This window comes from Artibeus jamaicensis, unplaced genomic scaffold, assembly GCF_021234435.1.
Source record: "Artibeus jamaicensis isolate MK-2021 breed Jamaican fruit bat unplaced genomic scaffold, CSHL_Jam_final contig_1998, whole genome shotgun sequence".
NCBI classification, from domain to species: domain Eukaryota; kingdom Metazoa; phylum Chordata; class Mammalia; order Chiroptera; family Phyllostomidae; genus Artibeus; species Artibeus jamaicensis.
Genome location: NW_026521407.1, coordinates 4,422,268 through 4,443,676, shown reverse-complemented (window position 1 = coordinate 4,443,676; position 21,409 = coordinate 4,422,268). Strand labels below are relative to the sequence as shown.

The window sequence follows — 21,409 nt, the reverse complement described above, 5'->3', positions numbered from 1 at the left end:
CCGTTTGAACCGTGCAGGTCAACTAAACTGCACAGGTCAACTGAAAAAAAAAAACCCACGTACCAGTGGGCCAGACAGTTTAAACCTGCGTTTTGAGAGTCAATTCTATACGAATTCAATGGACAAAAATGTCATTGTCTTAGGCCTCTAATCAATACTGTTTTTCATAAACAATGTCCAGAACCAGGTTAAGATAAGGTCACATGACTAAAACCCAAGGAAAAACACACAATTCTCATAGGAGAGCTAGATAATGGAGTTACCAGATGTAATATTTAATATATTCAGAATAATGAAAGACAAGATTCAGAATTGAACCACAGAAATTAACTAACATCCCAAAGGATTTTTTAAACAGTACATCAAAATTAGTTTGAGAATTAGTGGTCTGAAAAATAGATCAGAGAAAATTACCCAGACTAAAGTTACAGAAAGCAAAAAAGATTAAAAATAATGAAAAGAACACAGAATATGTTGAAAATAAAAACATTTAATATACTTTTAGCTAGTAGACTAGAACATAATCATTTGAAGAGGCAATAGGTAAGAATTTCCAAAACTTAAAACAGATATCAAGCCAGATTCAAAAGCACCAAAAACACCCAGCAAAATACAAAGCAAGCTAAAAAAATTGGGCAAGGAGATGGGGTGGGATAAACTAAAGCAGCAGCAATAAAATAATCCACAATACTAAGGAATTATGGTTGATTTTTGATACAGGATGGTAGCATTGTCATTACGTTTAAAGGGGGGGGCACTCTCATTTAAAGACACTCAGTGAAGTATTTATAGATATAAATAAAATATTGGCAATAACTGTGAAACTGGGTTCCAGTCACCACAAGAGGAAGTCAATTTTATCTGTTCTAACTATATACTCTTCTCGTCTGTAAAATGAAGGAATTAGACTAGGACACCCTAGAGGGTAGCAGAGAGGCTAATTGTTGGCCTAATCCATTTCCTTTTTATCCTGGGCACAAAGTCAAACTACATTTCCTCGTAGCCTATGCACTTAGTATGGCCTCATGATTGAGCTCTGGCCAATAAAATGTAGGTGAAAATATCATGTATTGACACCACTCTCAGCACAGGCCAATAAAAATCCTCCCTTGGGTGAGACTCCCCCCGTCTGTCTGTCTGTCTGTCTTTCTCTCTCTCCTGGATGTCAGTATCTTGGGCAACTGCGAAAGCTGCAGCCTGAAGGTGACAGAATCTCTATAAACTTGGGTCCCTGAAGCAGATAATCACCTTTCCACCAACCCAATTTTACAAAAAAAAGAAAAAAAGAAAAACTTCTGAATTAAGCCACTAGGACTAGGGAGGTTTTGTTGGTCAACGGCTAGTATAACTGTCTATAATTACATGGTTCTAAAATGTTGAGATTCTATGAATGCAAAATTCTAAAATTGCTAATAAAATTATATTTCACCCACAAGGGCAACCTAGTTACCAAGGGTATAGGAATTATGTCATATAAAAAAAAAAGGTAAATGACAAAGTATATTTAACACATTAAATAAAAAAAACAAACAAGAGATTTCTTAAATAAGAAATTTTTGATATGAAAGAGAGGCAAGATTACATATTTCCAAAAGGCAGAACTATAGAGTGTAAGGAGGTAAATTTCAAAATAAAAAAATTATAACAACTTGCTCTGAAAGAAAAGAGAAGGGGGAGATGGAGGCATAGGTAGACACACTTTGCCTCCTTGCACAACCAGAGAGAATAACAACTATTTCTCAAAACAAGTAACAACTAGAACCATCAAAACATCAAGCTGTATGGAAGTCCAACCACCAAGGATTTAAAGAAGTCACATTCATCCAGATGGATCAGGAGGAGTGGAGTTGCAGAGACCGGCAGAGTCCCATAGTCACATGCGGTGGATAAAAAGAGGGATACTTTGGGAGCAAGCAATCCCACTCCCAGGCCAGACTACACAGCCCAGAGTTACAGCCCCAGGAAGATAAATCCCCATACTTTCTGGCTATAAAAACCAGTGGGAGTTGGGGCAGCAGAAGAAGCTGCCCAATTTTCAAGAGTTCATTTAAAGGGCCCGCACAGAGTTGGAATATATGCAAACCCACCCACTGTGGGAATCACCACGAAGAAGGGCTTCGGTTACATACAGGAAGTTGGTGAAATGACTGGAAACAAGGCAAGTGCCAGGCAAACCTCCAGAAGCCAGGCAGCAGCACTGTCCCCTCTCCGAGCTCTCCCCCAACACAGAGACACAAAGTTGTGAAGCCACCTGCCCCACCCTGGTGATTACGTAAGGCTTGGCCACACACAATTTACAGGTATCTTTTCTACAATAGGCCATGTTACTAAAACAGAGTCAAAGCAACTGTAATACACAGAAACAAACACAGGGAGGCTGCCAAATTGAGGAGACAAAGAAATGTGGCCCAAATGAAAGAACAGAACAAAACCCCAGAAAAAGAACTAAATGAAACAGAGATAACCAATTTATCAGATGCAGAGTTCAAAGCACTGGTGATAAGTATGCTCTAAGAACTCACTGAGTATAGCAACAACGTAAAAGAAATGAAGGTTACACTAAGTGAAATAAAGAAAAATCTACAGAGAACCATGACTGATGAGGAGGAAGTAGGATTCAAATCAACAATATGGAACATAAGGAAGAAATAAGCATTCATGTAGAACAGCAGAAGAAAAAAAACTCAAAACAAAACAAACAAACAAAAAAAAACAGGACACCATAAGGACCCTCTGGGACATCTCCAAACATACCAACATCCGGATCATAAGGGTGCCAGAAAGAGAAGAGGAAGAGCAAGAAGTTGAAAAAAAAGGAAAGAAAATGTCTCTAATTTGGAAAAGGAAATAGACATACAAGTCCAGGAAGCACAGAGTCCCAAAGAAGTTGGACCCAAAGAGGACCACACCAAGACTCATCATAATTAAAGTGCCAACGGTTACAGAGAAAGAATCTTAAAAACAGCATGAGAAAAGCAGATAGTTATCTACAAAGGAGTTCCCATAGGATTGGCAGCTGATTTCTCAAAAACAAACTTTGCAAGTAAGAAGGGACTAGCAAGAAATATTTAAAGTGATAAAAATAAGGACCTACAAGCTAGATTACTCTATCCAGCAAAGCTGTCATTTATAATGGAAGGGCTTCCCAGACAAGTTAAGCTAAAGGAGTTCATCATCAACAAGCCATTATAACATGAAATGTTAAATGGACTTATTTAAGAAAAAGATGATGATCAAACCTATGAAGATTAAAAGGGCAACAAATTCAAAACTATCAACAACAGAATCTTAAAAACAAAAACAAAAACCTAAGCAAACAAGCAGAATAGGAACAGAATCATAGATACGGAGATGATTTGAAGGGTTATCAGCTGGGAGGGGGAAGGGGGAGAATATGGAAAAAGGTACACTGGTAGGTACAAAATAGACAGGGGGATGTTAAGACTAGTATACGAAATGGAGAAACAAAAAAACTTATATGTACTACCCATAGTCACGAACTAAGGCGGTAGGGAGATGCTGGAGGGGAGGGGGTCCCAGGTGTAGAGAGTAAAAGGGGGAAAAATTGGGACAACTGTAATAACATAATCAACAAAATTACTTTAAAAAAAGAAAAGGGGAAGAAAGAGTACAACAGTATATGATATATTTAAGCAGAGGCTAAATTATCACCTAACAGATGTTGTAGAAAAAGTTCTTTCAGTAGATAAAGTCAGGCTACAACACTAACATTCCTTTAAACCCTGTGAGTTACCTGGCTGGAAACCAGAAGGTAATCTTCTACTTAATAACAGATTGAGTTTTCCAATGGCAGTATATAAAACAACTAGCTCTAATGTATGGGATCCCTGTACATGATACCATGAGGACAGACAGGGATGGGATGAACGGAAGGAGAGATGGTGGTGGTGATCAGACAAATTCATGAGATATTAAGGATGCTAAGGATGCATGAGGTATTAATTCCTGAATTAGGGGGAAGACATATTCTAGACTCCCTAAAGATCAAAGGTCCATTCCAACCATAAAATTTGTAACTCCAAAAACATAAATCAAATCTTGGCTAGGCCATTCATGGTTGTATCTAAACACAAGGATCTAAAAAGCAGAAAATAGTGCCCAGGCAGCTCAGCTGACTCGAGCATCATCCCGTACATTAAAGGCTGTGAGTCCACTTGCTGTTCTGGGGGCGTACAACAGGCAACCAATCGATATTTTCCTCTCACATCAATGTTTCTCTCTCTCAAATCAATAAAACATATCCTTGAAGGAGGAAAAATAATAATAATAAAAAAGCAAAAAGTAGTTATTGTGCAAGCCAAACTTAAAACCTGGAGCTGAAAAACGAGTTTATAAAGCGACCCTTCATCTGGGCCCGACCAGACCTGTGCTCCTTGGGAATCTAACCCATTTGCTAGATCAGCTGCCAATATCTTCAGGGGGGATCTGAATGGAGAGGTAACGGTGCTACTCATTTTCCCTTAACCCCATGCCATAATGCAACAAAGTTCTGTTGAGAAAATGAAAATTGTAAAACCCATCCATTACTGTCCTTGCAGTGGAGAATACGTAGTTAAGTAAGCCTTGCACTATTATAAAAGGGATTCAGAGAGACAGTTGATTTCCTCAGAGAAATGGTAGACTTCCAAACCAGACATTAAAAAAAAAAAAGACATCAGAAATACCAGGTTTAGTAAGACTCATGAGAAAGTTCAAATAATAACAGAACAGGAAAAGAACTTATTTACTAACTTAAACAGTGGTATCGATACTCACCGTCTGAAGATGTTTTCCGCTTACTATTCTCTACCCAGGCAGGAACTCCCCCCATAGCATGCTGGAATCTAAGCAAAAACAGGAACAATTTGTATGGTAACCACTGTTAAGTCCATAAAGCTTGATACATTTAAAGAATACAGGTTCACTCATCCTTGAGAACATGTACAGATTCTCTTCCAAAGAAGTTACTGTCTTTAAGCACAGAAGATCCACTCACCCAAAATAGTTCCAACATGCTTACTTTGGATACTTTCATAAATTTCTAACCACCTAAATAAGTTCTGGATACAGGATACCTGAATACCTAATTGTTAATTTTTTACATTCAGTTACGTGATTGTCTTATTTGTTCATTTCAAAACACTTGGGATCTTGGGACTAAGTAAGTAAGTCTCTGTGCATATAAACCAATGCTATAGTACACAGCACATGATAGAATATGTCTGAAAAAGAATGACCAGACTGCTAATACAAAACCTCCATCATATATCCTTTCACTAAAAAGGGAATTCTGCTCTGGAAAAAAATAAGCATTAGGAGAAGCATGATAGTTATATTCTGAAAGGCTGGTATCCAGAAGAGCATAAAAAAACATTTTAATTGTATTATACAGAAATATAGGCAAGCTCACCAAACTAAGCCCACTAGCCATAAAAACTAGAAAACTGGACAAAATACATGAAACTGTTTTCAGGAATTGGACAACAGGCAACACAGGACTGTGGTCCCCGAGAAAGGAAGTAACAAGGTGAGTCATCTCCACCAGGAGTTCCCCTGAAGGCATTTGAAAAAGCCAGTGGCATGGAAGCAGAAAAAGATCAGACTTGAAAGAGGCTGAGATAACTGGAATTGGAAGGGCAGTGGACTGCAGAAGAGAAAGTTCCAGAAAGAGTTCCGGTGGACATCTGCACAGGTGTCCACCGACAAACACTTTTGCTGAATACTAAGCTGCACACTCACAGAATGAAAACTCCATGTGGTCAAGCAAAGACTAAGGAGTTGTAAGTTGCACGATTCCAAAGCTCACTCAAGTTCCGCCCAGTGAGAAAGAGAAGGTCCTTACCGAACACCCAGGGCATTCAGTAGCGATCCCAGAAATGGCATACCTTAGCAACAAAGCCAAACCAACCTAGTTTATCATATGCTACTCTAGAACAAAAATAAAAATAAATCTTGAAAGGATCAAACTGATCTCCAAGCCAATTAATGGCCTGCCAACGCAAAGTTCAAGGCTCATTAGCAGCAAAAAATAAAATCAATACTGTAACAACACATTCTTCCGAATCCAATCAAAACTACATAACCAGAAGAAAAATCAGTCAATAGAAACATACACGGAAATGACAGACCTAACAGAATTAGCATTCAAGGACTTTGAGATAACTAAAAGGAAAATATTTTCAAGTATTTAAAGGAAATTTAACATAATAAAAGGTAAAACAGATATTAAACAAGTTCTCAAGCTGAAAAGATGTAAAGCTGAAATAATAGGCTCGCTAAATGAGCTTAACAGATTCAAAAGACCCCGTGTTTCATTTACATGACACTCTGGAAAAAACAAGTCTGTAATGACAGCACCAGTGGTTGTCAGGGGCTAGAGGTACAAGAGGTTGAGGAGAGGGCAGACTACAAAGGAGCAGAACAGAACTTTTCGGGGTGATGGCAATGTTCCACAGTTCAACGGCAGACCTTAATTAACTACTGTGGTGCTTACATGACTACGTGTTTAATGAAGTTCATAAAGATACTCGAAAACGAGTACCTTTTCACTGATAATTATACTTGAATTTCACTGTAAATATACTTCAGTAAACCCACTTTTTAAGAAAGTGATAATGCAATAAACCTCTACAAGTTTTATAAAAATAAAAATATTTTAAAACAAAAATAAAATATTTTTAAAATATTTTAAAAATATTTTTAAAGATCTGCAAGTTTGAATTAGAACCAATGTGAAATCGTTTTAAAATATACACATATTTCCTAGCGCTGTTCAACAAAAAGAGGCCAGAAATTGTGAAAAAGAGATGGTTTACCATGTACAAATGAACAAGCAAGTAAGAAATATTATCAGTTTTTATTTGGATGGTGGGATTACAAGCTTTTCCCAAATTTTTTTTGTATTTATATTCCCTCTTCCCCTGTTTCTTCCAAGAGCAATGCTCATGCTGTTTCAAAATGGAAACCAAACTACCCAAGAAGCTATTACAACCAAAGACAGAGCAAGTCAAAATAAACTACTGGTTATACATACCTCCTGGTTAGCCCTGGCTGAGGTGGCTCAGTGGATTGAGCACCAGCCTGTGAATCAAAGGGTCACCTGTTCAATTCCCAGTCCCAGCACATGGGCCAGGTCAGGTCCCCAGATGGGCTCATGTGAGAGGCAACCCACATTGATTCTTCTCTCTCTCTCTTTCTCCCTCCCTTCCTCTCTAAAACTAATAATAAATAAAATCTTTAAAAGAAAAAAGTATCACCTCCTGGTTAAAATCATATGAAAAAGGATACTTACTCTTCCTTAAGCCTCTTTTGAAGCTGGTCTTTTGTAAGTTTACTTTCATTGGCATTTTTCATCATTTCTTTCCGAAAACGGTTGTTCGCCATGTCAACCCTATAAAACACAGAACAGCATGCTTTAAGTAACTTTTAAAGACTCAATATAAATGGTTGTTGCCTCTGGTAGTTTGAGAAAACTAATTTAATTGAAAAATATAGTTTACAATTTGTAAAATGTGGAACATCTCGGACGCACACTCTCCATTCTTCCCAACACATAAAGGAGTCTCCAATATTTCAGATCATCCAATTTACCCCGTAAGAACTAACAGTTCAAATTCACAAAGACTTTAGACACAGCTTATGCCATTCACCTAAATAAATTCCAGGTAAAACAAAAAAAAAATCAAACGTATAAAAAACACACCTTAAAATAATGCTATGAACGAAAAATACAGGCAAACATTTCTCTCTCTCTGATGGACTTTTTAAAGACAAAAGAATAAGGCTAATAAATTTGACTATAAAAATTTTAAATGTTCTGACAAACAACATTAAAAACAAACTTAAAAGGCAAACAGAAAACTCGGAGAAAAACCTACATAAATTTGACATATATAGGTTTGAAATTCTCAATATGTAAGGAGCTAATGTAGCAGTATCATTAAGGAACAGTCTCATCCTGCCATCTGTGACAATGTGAATGAAGCTGGGGGACATTATGCTAAGTGAAATAAGACAAATAGAAAAAAAATACCGAATAATCTCCTTATACGTGGAATCTAAAAAGAGAACACAGAGAAGCAGAGAATGGTGGCTTAAGGGAAATGGGGAGAAGTTGGTCAAAACTCCAACTATGCAGGATGAGTTGCATAGAGCAGATAGCTACCATACAGCTTGCTGACTACATTTAGTAACACTGCACTGTACACTCGACATTCACTAACAGGAGATTTCAGGTGCTCTCACTACAAAAAAAAAGGGGGGGGACTATATGAGAAGACAAATATGTTAATTAGCTTGAATATCAAAACATCACGTTGTACACCTTATAGTTTTTACTAAAAAATAAAGTCTCCAAAAGACAAATAAAAAAAGATATAATGGAGACCATTTTTAAGAAATACTGGGAATAACAAAAATGTTGTCTCAACACAAGTAGGTATTTCCTATCCATTAAACTGACAGAGTCTAAAAAAAGGTAAGTCATTTTTTATAAAAATGGAATGCAATGGGCCCTTCTCAATGGGATAGTGAGTTGGTAGAACTTCATGCTCAGTCTGGCAATATTTATCAAGAACCTTAAAAATCTCTGTTGCTTTTTGAATAAGTAATTCTACCTCAGAGAATCTTTCTCAAATAAGTAATTAGAAAAGTGAGACAATGTTTATGCACAGATATGTATCTCAACATTAACTTATTAAAGGGAAACAAAAAAACTATCCATGCAATAATAGCTGTGGAAAGTATGGTCAATTCATACAATGGACTACATAATATACCCCTTAAAACATGTTCGTGAAGGTGTTTTTCTCTTTTTAAGTGGGGAGATATGCTTGCAGTACAGTCATTCCCATCTATTGAAGTGCATGTTATATGTTTTCCAGTCTTTTCTCAGTTTTGGGCATTGTGCTAAGAGTTCTATATACACTATTTCATTTTATCCCAAAAGCCTTCTGATACATTAGGTGGGCCAAAACTTCATCTGTTATTTTTCCTAAGGTGGCTCTAGTAACACTTAGTTATCTTTAACATCATTTCAAACGATTTTGTTAGACTGTATTGTGACAGATGTCATTATCGGCATGCATTTAAAAATAAACTTAAGCAAAACGGGTGAATTTTTGTGTAGCCACTTTAATACTGAAGATGGAAAGAAATGTGTTATTTTCAGCATATTATGCTTTATTATTTCAAGAAATGTGAAAACAACTGAAATGCAAAAAATTTGTGCAGTGTGTGGAGAAGGTGTAATGTTTGATCGAACCTATCAAAAGTGGCTTGTGAAGTTTTATGGAGATTTCTTGCTGGATGATGCTCCACAATTGGGTAAATCAATCAAAGTTGACAGCAATCAAATCGAGACATTAATCGAGAACAATCAATATTATATCACACAGGAGATTGCCAACATAATCAAAATATCCAAATGAACAACGTTATTGGTAAAAATGAAAAATGAGTCTTTTATTTTACAGGAAAAAACCATATGGACTTTTTGGCCAACCCAACAATTACTATCATCATCTCCATTTTACAAACAAGAAAAGGTAGTTCCAATCTTGCCCATGGTTGGTTAGGAACTGGCCAAATTAGAAGGCAAATTCAGGCTTAGACAACACAGAAGAGAAGAGAAAGGGAGAGTAGTATGTGAATGTGTTAACAGTGGTCCTACCTCTGTGGCAGGATTATGAACGACCTTTTCCTTCCTGTACTTTCCAGTATTTCTCAAATCTTCTCACAACCACATTCTGTAAAGAGAACTCTTTTCAAACCTGTATATAACTTTTAAAGTATCCAGACGGATTCTGGAAAATTTGGCAACTTACATTTCCTCAACTTCATCTTCTTCATCCACCCAAACTGGCTTCTTCTGAAGTGGAAAATTATCTTTTGCCTCATTCTCAACTTCCGAGTCGCCTGAGTCCCTCTGTACTTGAACCTAGAGAAGACAAAATGCCCTCAAGCACTGAGTTTTTCATACCCCATGGTGGCTCCCAAACACAGGAAGTTAGATGGCCTGTGGAACTCTTTGCTTTGCAGGCCCTCTGATGAAATAACAGGATAGAGTGCTACCACAGCAAATGCCAGAAGAAGAATAAAAAGTGAGGAAATAAGAGAATGGTATCACACACTGGACACGATGAGGTAAGATGGAACAGTCAAGAAGAGAACATCAATGTGGTCAGCGGAAAAGACCAAGTCAGACAAGAAAAGCAAAAGGTAAACTGACAGATAAAGAAAGGAGCACGAAAAATCCCAGAACTACAGAAATTACAGGACCAGAGGCAGAGTAGCATCAAAGATCCAGTAAAATGACTGAATGTCATAGTTAACTCAAATTTCAAATTCTTAGACATACCTCTTCTGCATTTTTGTCATTCCTGACCCCCTACCTTAAGAAATGTTATAATGAAATGGGGACAACAATTTAAAAAAGAAAAAGAAAATGTTATACCATATTACCAAATCTAAATCTAGACCCCAGAATATCCCCTGAAGTGAGGTCGTGTTTTCACCAAATCACGCTGAAATGAACAAACGATTTCTACTGGCTGTCACCAGCCTGTGACCCTTCAAAGCCCAGTAAATCGCACCTAACAGAGACTGTTTCTCTTCCTGACCAGGAAACAGTGACCCGGCTCAGCGTTTTTCCAGTGGTAGTTCTCCATACACCTATCAGATTTCTGCAGCTTCTCCTACAAGCACCCATATGAGTTCCTGGCAATTAGTTGGTACTTGCTAGGCCCACGTTTGTTGATTAAATCACGATTATCAGTGAGGCTTTGCTCCGCCAGGTCACCTAAAATTTCACAGGCCTTCTCTACATATACTACTTATCTTCCCCCCCAAATGCTTTTGCTTTTTTTTTCTTCACTTACTGTGAATTTTACAGTAGTGCTTATCTGCTTTACCTTCTGCCTCCACCGCTAGTACATAAGGGCTCCAAAAGACCGGGGTTTTTTGTCCGTTTTTTCCCAATGCCCGGGGGTCCCAATCTTTGGGGTCAGGGGCAGGTATGTAACGAAAGGGGCGATTTTTTAAAGGTATGCTGAAATTATAATCATGCACGGTTTCATTGCCAAGAAAAACATCTGGCACCCAACAGACTCACAAACATTTGTTGAATAGATGAATATGTGGTCGTTCTCAAAACTGGAGAGTCGCTCATTTGGAGAGATGCTAAAACACAGACTCCCAGGCCCGGGCTCACGAATTCTGATTCCACAAACGAAGTGGAATTCCTGAATCACCACGACGTATTAAAGCAGGGGATCAAACGACCACAAGAGAACCACCACTGAGTCTGAGGACAGTGGGGCTGAGCACTGCTGGCTATAATCAAAGATGCTCCTGACTACAGTTCACAGTTCACTCAACAAAACATGCTGAGCGCCAACCGGACACCAGGCACAGCCGCTCCCAACAGGGCGGGGAAAGGCGCGGTCACCGCCCTCTCCAGACTGCCGGGCCCTCTCGGCGCCCCAGTTCTCCAGCACCTTCCCACCTGGGTACTAGCCGGCGCCTCAGGTCGCCCAGGCTCCGCCTCCTGATCACCCCCTACCTCCAGCCCTCCCAAGCGCGCACGGTCCGGGCACCACGGTCTCCCTCACCCGCGGGCCTCGCAAACGCTGCAGAAGCACATCCTCGTTGTCCTCGACATCACCGAACACCAGCTCCTCCAGGCACCGCTCCACTGCCGGCTTGTCCTCCTCTAGTGCCAGACGGTTCCGCTGCCTGAGCTGTCTCTCCTCCTCTGCCGCGACTGCGATAGCAGCGGCTGCTGCTCCGGATCGGGCCGGCAGTTTCCGCTGGGATGAATAAGCAGCCTTTCGGGGCGGTCCGCCCGGCCCCGCTCGGACTGCCCTGTCCGGCTTCATTCGGGCCTTCGGGTTTGGCCTCGCTCCGGTTCTCCGGTCCGATCTCGTCCTCCTCCTCCGTTCGGGCGGCATCGTTGGGTTTAGAAATCGCAGGCGCTCACGTGGACCCTCGCGGCGCATGCGCCGAGTCACAGCGGTCTCGGCACCTCTGAGGCCCGGAGGGGTTGGAAGGAGTCTGCGCAGCCTACTAGCACGTGATCAACACTCCTACCCTACGTAACGCCCACTCCCCCACACTAACCCCTCCCTGTAGGGGAGTTCCTCCGGGAGGATCAATCTTCCGGGTGGAGGGGGAGGCGGCGTGACTGGAGTGGAAAATTTTTTCCAACACAACTTAGCAGCTGCAACTGATTGAAAGGAGTAAGAGAAAGCCGCAGTATAAACTGAGATGACTGAACGAAACTTTTACTCTTCCTCATGACTTTTTAACCACTCTACTTAACACAAGCCCCTATTACATTTTCCACCCCTTCGTTTTGGTACGGCCCTTGGAGTACGGAGCCTGCAGAGGGTCCCACGCTGGAAGAGAGCAAGGAGGGTATGTAGGGAAGTGGGCCAATCGGGGCGCGGGTCACGGCGCAGGCGCGCTGGGAGGGAGGGCTATGCTAATGTTGTTGATATCCTGGGGCCACCCTAGTTAAAGGGGGGGAAATCCGGGGGCTGCCGCAGCCGCCACGGGTGTGGGCCCAGACTGGGCACCCCTGTAGTCGCCGTAGCCCCGGGGAGAGGCGCCTGCCCCCGGCTCGGGGAGGGGGCGCCGCGGGCCCGGGGAGCACGGACAACCCCTACCCATGAGGCCCTGATGGAAAGCACAAAGGATCTGGTGAGAGCTGAGCGCGGCAGTCGCTTTGTGTGCCAGGTGGGGGGGGACGCCTGCAGCTCCCCGACCCCAGGAGCCCCTTCAGCTACTTGACCCGGTTCCCAGGCCTGCTTCTCCATCCCACGCCCCCCTCAACCTCCGGAGCTCCCCTCCCCCTACCGGCCGTTAAACGATTCCGGGGGGTTCCCCTCCCCCCTCCCCCTCAGCCCCGGACTCTTCGGGGTTCTCTCTACACTCTATATACACTTTCTGAAAGAAAAAATTCAGAAGAAAGTTTTCCTCTGTCCCGCCCCCTCCCCCTTCAGCTCTGGCTGGTGGGTGTGAGGGCGAGGCTGCATTTGAGACTTTTACTTTTTCAGCTGCCTAGGGTGGGAGAGGAGTCCTCACTTGCCCCAGGGGGGCACAGCTGAGGTGCCTTGCTGGGCAGGGCGCCTCTCCCTTTTGGGGCAAGTGCCGCGAGGCATTTCGCACGTGGAGGTGGAAATATTGAAAGGGGGCGGGGTGGGCACGTGTGGGAGGGAGAGGTGGGAGTGGTGTTTGGGAAGCAACCGCCGAGACTGCTTTAGTTTTAAAGGGTTCTAAGTCGGTGGGCTTCTCTGACCTTTGCGTTCTCTTTTGTGAAATAAGAATCCTAACGTTTCAGAGTCGGAAGAGACATTAGAGGTCACCCAAAGCAGCCGTCCTCTCCGCAGCCTCTGTGACAAGTGGTAGGTAGTCTGGTCTCTGCTTAAACCCCTACAAACTCTGAGCGTTCACCGCTGCCCAGGAAAGCCCGTTCCGTTTTTCAGCAGTTCTGATTGTTGACTGCCCTTATTAGACCCGGTAGTCTCATTCATGTCCTTGTTAAGTTGCTCCCTTTTTTTACTTCTCAAATTTTCTCTCACATCCTCCTCACCCACCCACCGCTCATTGGCCTATATTTTGTGTGCCAGGAAAGAACAGCAGGGAAGTGGAGGGAGGAGGGTTTGAGAGAGAGAGTGAGGGCCAGCTGAGAAAACTCGGCTGGGTCAGTTTCAGATGCGCTGGTTTATATCCCTGAGAATGGTTGATCTTTTTCTTCAGGAAGCCTGGGAATTTCATGGCTGTTTTCTCTCACCAGGGCATCTTTTTGAAGTTAGAAATTTTGGCATCATCTCTCAGGTTGTCCTGTCTCAAAGCTCGTTGCCTAAATCACCTTCCCAAAGGCTTAAAATTGCCTCTTGGGAAAAGTACTGAAGCTGTTAGAAGCATCTCCTAGTAGAGGGATGACCAAAAGACACCTTTCCTCCCCTCCTTTTGACTCCGGTGTTCCTTTCACGCTGCTCTTCCTTCCCAGGGCCCCTCCTACACAATGTTTTCATTTTTGTGTGCTTTTTTTCCCCCCAACTTTTTATGAGATTAGGAACTTTTGCATCACTTTTAATACTTGCTTAGAGTTTGAATTATTTTTAATGCTCTTTACATTAGCACTTTGGTAGTCGAGAGTTCAGTTTCTACTGTTGTCTGTCACTTAAGCATTTTTCTAATGTTCTTCGTTTGGTGAGCTATACTGCCACCAAAAGTAGTTTTGTTGGCTTAAGAATCTTGAGGGCACATGATTTCCTTATTCTAATGTGGGAAAGTGGGAGTAAAGACATAACAGATAAAATGTAGAAGTAATAAGTCTGGTCTGAAAGCCAGAGAATAAATTCCATTTTATACTTTTAGTCCCCTGTTTAAAATGTTAGAGCACAGATATTTTTTCTCCCCCCTTTTGCTCTGCTCTAGTGTGCTCAGACTGTATGTTTTTTAGTTTGTTTACCCCAATACCAAAGAGTGTTTGGAAAGAAAATAGCAGTCTTTTTACACCACCTCCTCTGAATAACAAATTGCTTCTATTTATATAGAACTCCATCTCAGGCTTCTGGGTGCCTTGCAAATTATGGCAAAAGTGTCTTAAATAAGTATCAGTTTATAAGTATCTTATTTGGGGCATGTTTATTGACCATCGAATTTTTAATTTTACATAAACTTGGACATACAGAATTTCCTCTAAATTTAGCCCCTGGAATTTAACATGGAAATGGATACTAGATACTAAAAAGAGTTAAGAGAGCTGTGTAATTCTGTCTTTAAAGTTTTAAATACTGTAATACAGAGCTTCAAGTTATTTCCTGCTTGCTTCAAACGTGAACTGTCATGACTTGAGTTGACTGACTTTGGGGCGATTTGCATTCTAAACATACTAGACAGGAACAACTGGTTTTATTTTAGAGAAGGCATTGCAATCTTTTTTATGATTGGCTATATGTTAACCTAATTAGTGTCTGAACCTTAATAGATGTTCAGGTGCTTCTAGTTCCTTAGTTACATTGGAAGTTAAAATCATTTCAGTTGTTTTAAAACACGATGCAAGTAGTCAAATGTAAAAGTATAGTTTAGAAATGAAAACAATGTATTAAGGTATAAGTACCCTAAACCACAGAGTGCTCTGTGGTTTGAGTGACCACATTGTAAAATTAGACAAGTCACTGTTCGTTGCTCCTTATTTCTCAATTTTTCATCCCTGAAATGTTTGCTAAATAAGATTTAACCGTTCCACATTTATAATTTTACAGTAATTATAATTGATACCATTATCATTGAAGTGTATCATTAGTTTCAGGATTTCAAATCCAAGAAAGATAAAAACCACCAGGACAGTAGAAGAGGAAGGACCTAAAATAGTTAAAACAAGCTAGACTATGCCCTGTAACATTAGGACATATTTTAACTATCCAAAATTACTTTTAATTTTACACAAAGATTGTCATTTGCTTTAGAGTTCATCGTGATTTTTTTAATGAAACTTTTTTTTTTTTTAAGGATTACTTTTCCCCCACAGATTTAGAATTTCTCTTATTACTTTGCTGGAATCCATGAGTAACGGTGGAAAGAAAATTATTCTATTTGAATAAACTCTGAGTTAGAGGTGGGATGGAATGATATAATACGAGGGGCATTGGCAGAGTAGGTTAGAGTTTCAGTTCTGCCTCTAGCTTCCTGGAGAAGATTCTGTGCCTCAGTTTCCTTAGACTCACAGTTGGAGGGTTGGTCTAGAATCAGCGTTGTCAAGTGGGACTTTTCTGCAGTAATGGAAATGCCCTATACCTGTGCTGCCCTGTATGGTAATTGCTAGCCACGTGCAGCTATTAAGAACTTAAAAGATAGTTAATGTGACTGAAGAACCAAATTTTATGTTTTATTGATGTAGTCAAAGTCAATTTAAATAGCCACACACCTACCATGTTGGACATAGAGGTGTGCAACAGTATTTTCTGAGCCCAGCTAGTCTCTAGAATCATCTCTTAAGAGTTCTTGTGAAAATACAAAACCTCTCTCCTGGATATTGTTATTCAGTAGGTCTATAGATTAAAAAATCTCTGTTTTTAATGCATGTTCCAGAAAATTTTTTATCACATTGGCTAAGGAAACGCTGCTTTAGAAGATTTCTGAGCTCCTTTCTAGTTCTCACTTTAGTATTGATCATTTAGCGTAGTAGAAGTGAGCTCTGGACAGAGTTCACAGACTGGCTTGGCTCTGGCTCTGCCACCTCCTGACCTGTGATCTTAGGCCTGCTGCCTAATCTCTTTTGAGTATCGGCCCTTCCTCTCTGCCTCCCAAGGTTTCCTTAAACCTCCAATCAGATGTGGTGGCCACTGTATAAGAAAGTGTAACCTGCTATAAATTCTAATTTAAATGTGATCTTCCCAGGATTCCTTTTCTTTTTCCCTTTCATTATATCATCCAATCCCTACTTCATTCTTATAGAACTAATTGTATACATTAGTCCTTAATTAATACATAATAGTAATTTCTTCTTCTCTCCACTTTTTGGCCATAGTTTGTAGTCTAGTCATAGGGTATTTTAAACCTAGCACTTTTTGTATTTCTGGTGCTTAGCATAAAGACTTGTATAAATTGTTCAATAAGTATTAGGTAATACCACCTATTACTTTAATTTCAGACTTCAAAACTTTATATACCAGAGAAATAACCTGTGTACACATAGGTGTTTAAGCCTATTTCAATTGTCATTGTTAATACCCCATGGTTATTACTATTCAATGATTGTATATCTTTTGAGCAGCTAGCCCTAAATATATTTTTAAATGGTAAACACCAAGAGAAATACCATCATTTTACATTAATATGCCAAATAACCTGTTTAACCTACTTTGCTATATTAATGTTAATTAAAGTGATGCTGTTTGATTGTACATTTGCATTACAGCTGCAAGTGTATGAATTCTGTTATTTGGGTAGAATCTAGGCTGTTGTATTTCAGGCTTAATTTTGACATGATCATCTTATTTTTAATAGCTTTTCAGGTTCATACTTAAGGATTCATAGCTTTCTTCTGAAGAACTGAAAGCCCATTCATGTGAATTATTTATTATATCATACATCCTTCCTGTGTGGTAAGTGGTGTTTTCCTTATTTAGAAAAGAGGGCAACTGAGACCCAAGTAATTGTTATATCCAAAATAGTCATATAAGTAATAAAACCAGAACCCAAAGCAGTAGAAATTTGTCTTTCTTATAGATTAAAGAATAACTTCCTTTTGCTCACTGTTACATTAAATCTTAGAATATAGTTATATAATATATTGACCTCTCTTACCATTCCCTGGGTACTTTTCAGTTTCTCTAGGTAGGTTATTCAGGATATTACTGTTTTCCATTTCCTTATGATTGTATTATTGACCTGAGTTTATTCTTTCTTTCACATTGAACTCATGGGAAACAAAACCCCAGTAACCCCAAATCTTTACCATTTATTTTCCTCCCAATAGCAAGCTCAGAAAGAATGACGACATACTGTTCAGGCCAGTGAATGGTATCACTATGCTAGACTGTGTTTTCCATCCTGTGGTGGAATGAGGAAGAAACCAGTAAGAGCCAAGTAGCTCTTTAGCTCCTACTGAGCCCATTCATCATAGTGTATCTGTTCGTTTTTATTTTGAATTTTGTAAGATCACACATACAACTTTGAAATTTAAGGGTGTAGAAAACTTACATTTCACAACTAGATATAAAACTTTTAAAATAATGTGTGTTACCCTATCGGTTTGGATATTGGAGAGTTGTTACCTTTTGATAAGTCTATTCATTATCAAAAGTATGCTGTTACTACTTGATTGTGTATTTATATGTGTTTGCATTTATTTGTTTATTTTAAAGATTTTATATACTTCTATAGAGAAAGGGTAAAGGACAGAAAAAGAATGAGGGGAACATTAATGATTAATGTGTGGTTGCCTCCCATGCACCCCCCCCACTAGGGATATGGCCCCCAAACCAGGCATGTTTCCTGACTAGGATTTGAACTAGCGACCCTTTGGTTCACAAGCCAGCACTCAGTCCACTGAACCATACCAGTCAGGGCATATTATCATTATTTTTTAATCCTCACCCAAGGATATGCTGTTTTTTAAAAAAATGTTTTATTGTTTATGCTGTTACAGTTGTCCAAATTTTTTCCTCTTTGCCCCCTTCCACTCAGCTTTCCCCCAACTCCCACAGACACTCCCCAGTTGTTGATCAATATTGTTTAAGGAAACTGATCCCTTAACCTTCTCTCAACCAGTGTCTGCCTTCCTCTTCCCCACTTGCAGCTGTCAATCTGTTCCATGTTTCTGTGCCTCTGGTTCTATTTTGCTCGTTAGTTTATTTTGTTCATTATATTCCACCTACAAGTAAAGTAAGCTCATGTGGTGTTTGTCTTTTGCCACCTGGCTTATTTCACTTAGCATAGTAGTCTCCACTTCCATCTACGCTGTCATAAAAGGTAAGGATTCTTTCCTTTTTTATTGCTATGTAGGATGCCATTGTGTAAATGTACTACAGGATTTTTATCCTTTCATCTACTGGCAGGGAATTAGGCTGTTTCCAATCTGGGCTATTGTAAATAACACTACTGTGATCATTGGGGTGCATAAGTTCTTTTGAATTGGTGTGTCAGGATTCTTAGGGCATATTCCCAGCAGTGGAATTGTTGGGTCAAAAGGCAGTTTCATTTTTAATTTTTTGAGGAAATTCCGTACTGTTTTCCACAGTGGCTGCACCAGTCTGCAGTCCCACCAACAGTGGACTGGGGTTCCCTTTTCTCCACATCCTCCCCAACATTTGTTGTTTGTTGATTTGTTAATGATGACCATTCTGACTGGTATGAAGTGGTACCTCATTGTGGTTTTAACTTGTATCTCTGTAATGGCTAGTGATGTTGAGCATGTTTTCATATGTCTGTGGGCCATCTGTATGTCCTCCTTGGAGAAGTATCTATTAAGAACATGCTTATTGGTTTAGAAAGAGGGGAAGGGAGGGGGAGAGAGAGGGAGGAAAAACATCAGTTGGTTGTCTCTCATATACACCTGGACTAGGGATTGAACTGGGAACCTACCCATGTGCCCTGACCAAGAATCAAAACTGCGACCTTTCGGTGTACGGGACTTCACCCAACCAACTGAACCACACTGGCCAAGGCAAAGTTGATACTTTCATTGGAACTTTTGCCTGATTATACTAAAAGTTAAGGGTTGTACATTCTAATTACTTTCTAGATTTTATAGGGAGGAAGGTTCATCAGGGCGTCACAGAGATAAAAATGAAATTCTACTGATTTGTGACTCCTTACATTTTGCCACTATAAAAGCCTCTTTTTTTGTTCTACTTCTCTTTACAGAAGTGTTATATATTTGCTATTTAAAAAAATGAAAAATATAAAAATGTTTAAATCATTCTACTATCCCATTCTTACCCTGTAAAGAGTTTAGCTGTTTCTTTTGGGATCTAACTGCATATATAAACAACCATAGGTATATTAATCTGTGTGTATGCCAGCATATGTTATTTCTTTTAATAAAAAATGAGTCGCACCTTAAATACTTCACAATTTACATTTTTTCAAAGAGTTTATTTTTAGAGAGGAGAATGGAAGGAGAAAGAGGGAGAGAAACATCAGTATGTGGTTGCCTCTTGCATACCCCCCCCACTGGGGACCTGGCCCACAACCCGGGCATGTGGCCTGACTGAGAATCAAACTGGTGACCCTGTGGTTCTCACACTGGTGCTCAGTCACTGAGCCACACCATCCAGGGCAGTTTACGTTTTCACTCACTATTTTACCTCGTGCTAATCATTCTCCTGCTGATGGTTAGATCACCTCCAGTTTTTCACTCTTACATTATTGCTTCAAGAAATCCTTCTACGTAGATTCTTTTTTAAAAAGATTTTACGTATTTATCTTTAGAGAGTGGGGGAGGACGAAAGGGAGGATTACATCAATTGGTTGCCTCTTGCACGCCCCCAACTGGGGACCCAGCCTACAACCCAGGCATGTGCCCTGACCAGGAATCAAACAACCTTTTGGTTCACAGGCCAGCCAGCACCCGATTGACTGAGCCACACCAGTCAGGGTGCCACATAGATTCTTGTCTGAAGGACAGATTCCTAAAAGTCGAATTGCATGGTCAAAAGACATAATCTTTTTTAAGGTTTTTTAAGTAATGTCAAATTGTGTTTGAAAAAGATGCCATGAATTTGCCTTCCTACACCAGTTTGCCTATGTCAGATGTCATCAATCTCTCAATTTTTATGAGTTTAATGAATTTTTAAACAGTAGTTTATACCTCATAAAAACTAACTTTATTTTGTAAAAGGCATGCATTTGTTAGTACAGCGTTGAACAAGGATAAAAGCACTGCCAGCAGAAGTATCCCTTGCAGCAGTCTTCCTTCCAGTTCAGTTCTCATGAGATAGCTATTGTACTTTCAGTTCTTTTAGCTTTTTCGTCTAGTATCTATCTCCAGGGTTCTCAATGTTAATTTTCTATTACTCATTGTATGAGTTTTAGATTCTCTTTTTTTTACTTTTTTCTGTGATGGATGAAGAGTAACCATATATGCCCAAATATTAGGGGAGGTTCCCCCCACCTGCAGTCATTTTATCCCCTTATAGTCAAGGTCAGTTGCTAACATAATTTTTCAGTTTTATGTTGAAGAGCAAAGTGTTCAGAAAGGCATGTTATGTGAAACAATTGTATTAGATGCTTGTTTTCAAAGCTTACAGAAGTTAGCTAACAGAACCATAATTAAGAAAAAAAGAGAAAAGCAGTTAAAATTTGACCCATATTTAAGATTATTCCTTTGACTCATATTGCTAGTGTTCATTTTAGCTATATGACCTTGAACAAGCTGCTTAGCCTCTTGGAGCCTCCACTTTCTCATCTGTAAAATGGGAGTAATAATAATTGTAAGGATTAAGTACATCACTATACATTAAGTGCATAGACTGTGCCTCACAAAGGTTATAGAAATTACAAATAAACTCCTATAGAGCAAACTGTATTTCTGAACCAGATTAGATGTAAATGAAGATGGCTTACTCTGGAAAACTATATAGATCACAGGTGAAGTGTTTCAGAAATTGACAAAAGCAGTATTTCTAAGATAATATATTCTAATATACTGTTTAAATATGCATGTGTAGACTTCCAGGTCTGGCCTGATCCAATTTTCCCACCCACCTTCCTATAAACCTATAAAACCAACAAAAGGAACATATAAATGACACACTACCCATGCTTTCAGCTTTATTAAGAAACAGATTATCACAACCTTCAAATAACCTCTACGTAGAGAAATAAATCAGATTCTAAGAGCTCCCTCTGCTCATCCCTGTGGGCATGAAGGGTGGGGGAGGGAAGGCTTAACAGG

At 39.9% G+C, this 21,409-nt stretch overlaps 2 protein-coding genes across 12 annotated transcripts in view; one reads left to right on the top strand and one right to left on the bottom strand.

The window, feature by feature from the left end:
• The window catches only part of UTP18 (UTP18 small subunit processome component), a 36,006-nt gene extending 23,969 nt beyond the window's left edge, over positions 1-12,037 (bottom strand). Inside the window, exons 1-4 of the mRNA XM_037129630.2 lie at positions 11,610-12,037; positions 9,825-9,937; positions 7,292-7,390; positions 4,777-4,844 (exon numbers count right to left, since the gene is read on the bottom strand). Coding sequence (XP_036985525.2) covers positions 4,777-4,844; positions 7,292-7,390; positions 9,825-9,937; positions 11,610-11,996 — 667 coding nt within the window. The 5' untranslated portion in view covers positions 11,997-12,037. The remainder of the gene's footprint in view (positions 1-4,776; positions 4,845-7,291; positions 7,391-9,824; positions 9,938-11,609) is intronic.
• The window catches only part of MBTD1 (mbt domain containing 1), a 70,792-nt gene continuing 61,411 nt past the window's right edge, over positions 12,029-21,409 (top strand). For 3 of the 11 annotated variants that reach the window (XM_053654974.1, XM_053654952.1, XM_053654960.1), the window contains exons 1-3: positions 12,454-12,699; positions 13,340-13,403; positions 17,017-17,114. The gene's annotated coding sequence lies outside the window, so the exon portion shown is untranslated. Of the gene's footprint in view, positions 12,415-12,452; positions 12,700-13,323; positions 13,404-17,016; positions 17,115-21,409 lie in introns of those variants that run through there. The other 8 variants (XM_053654972.1, XM_053654970.1, XM_053654992.1 and 5 more) reach the window with 6 other exon arrangements.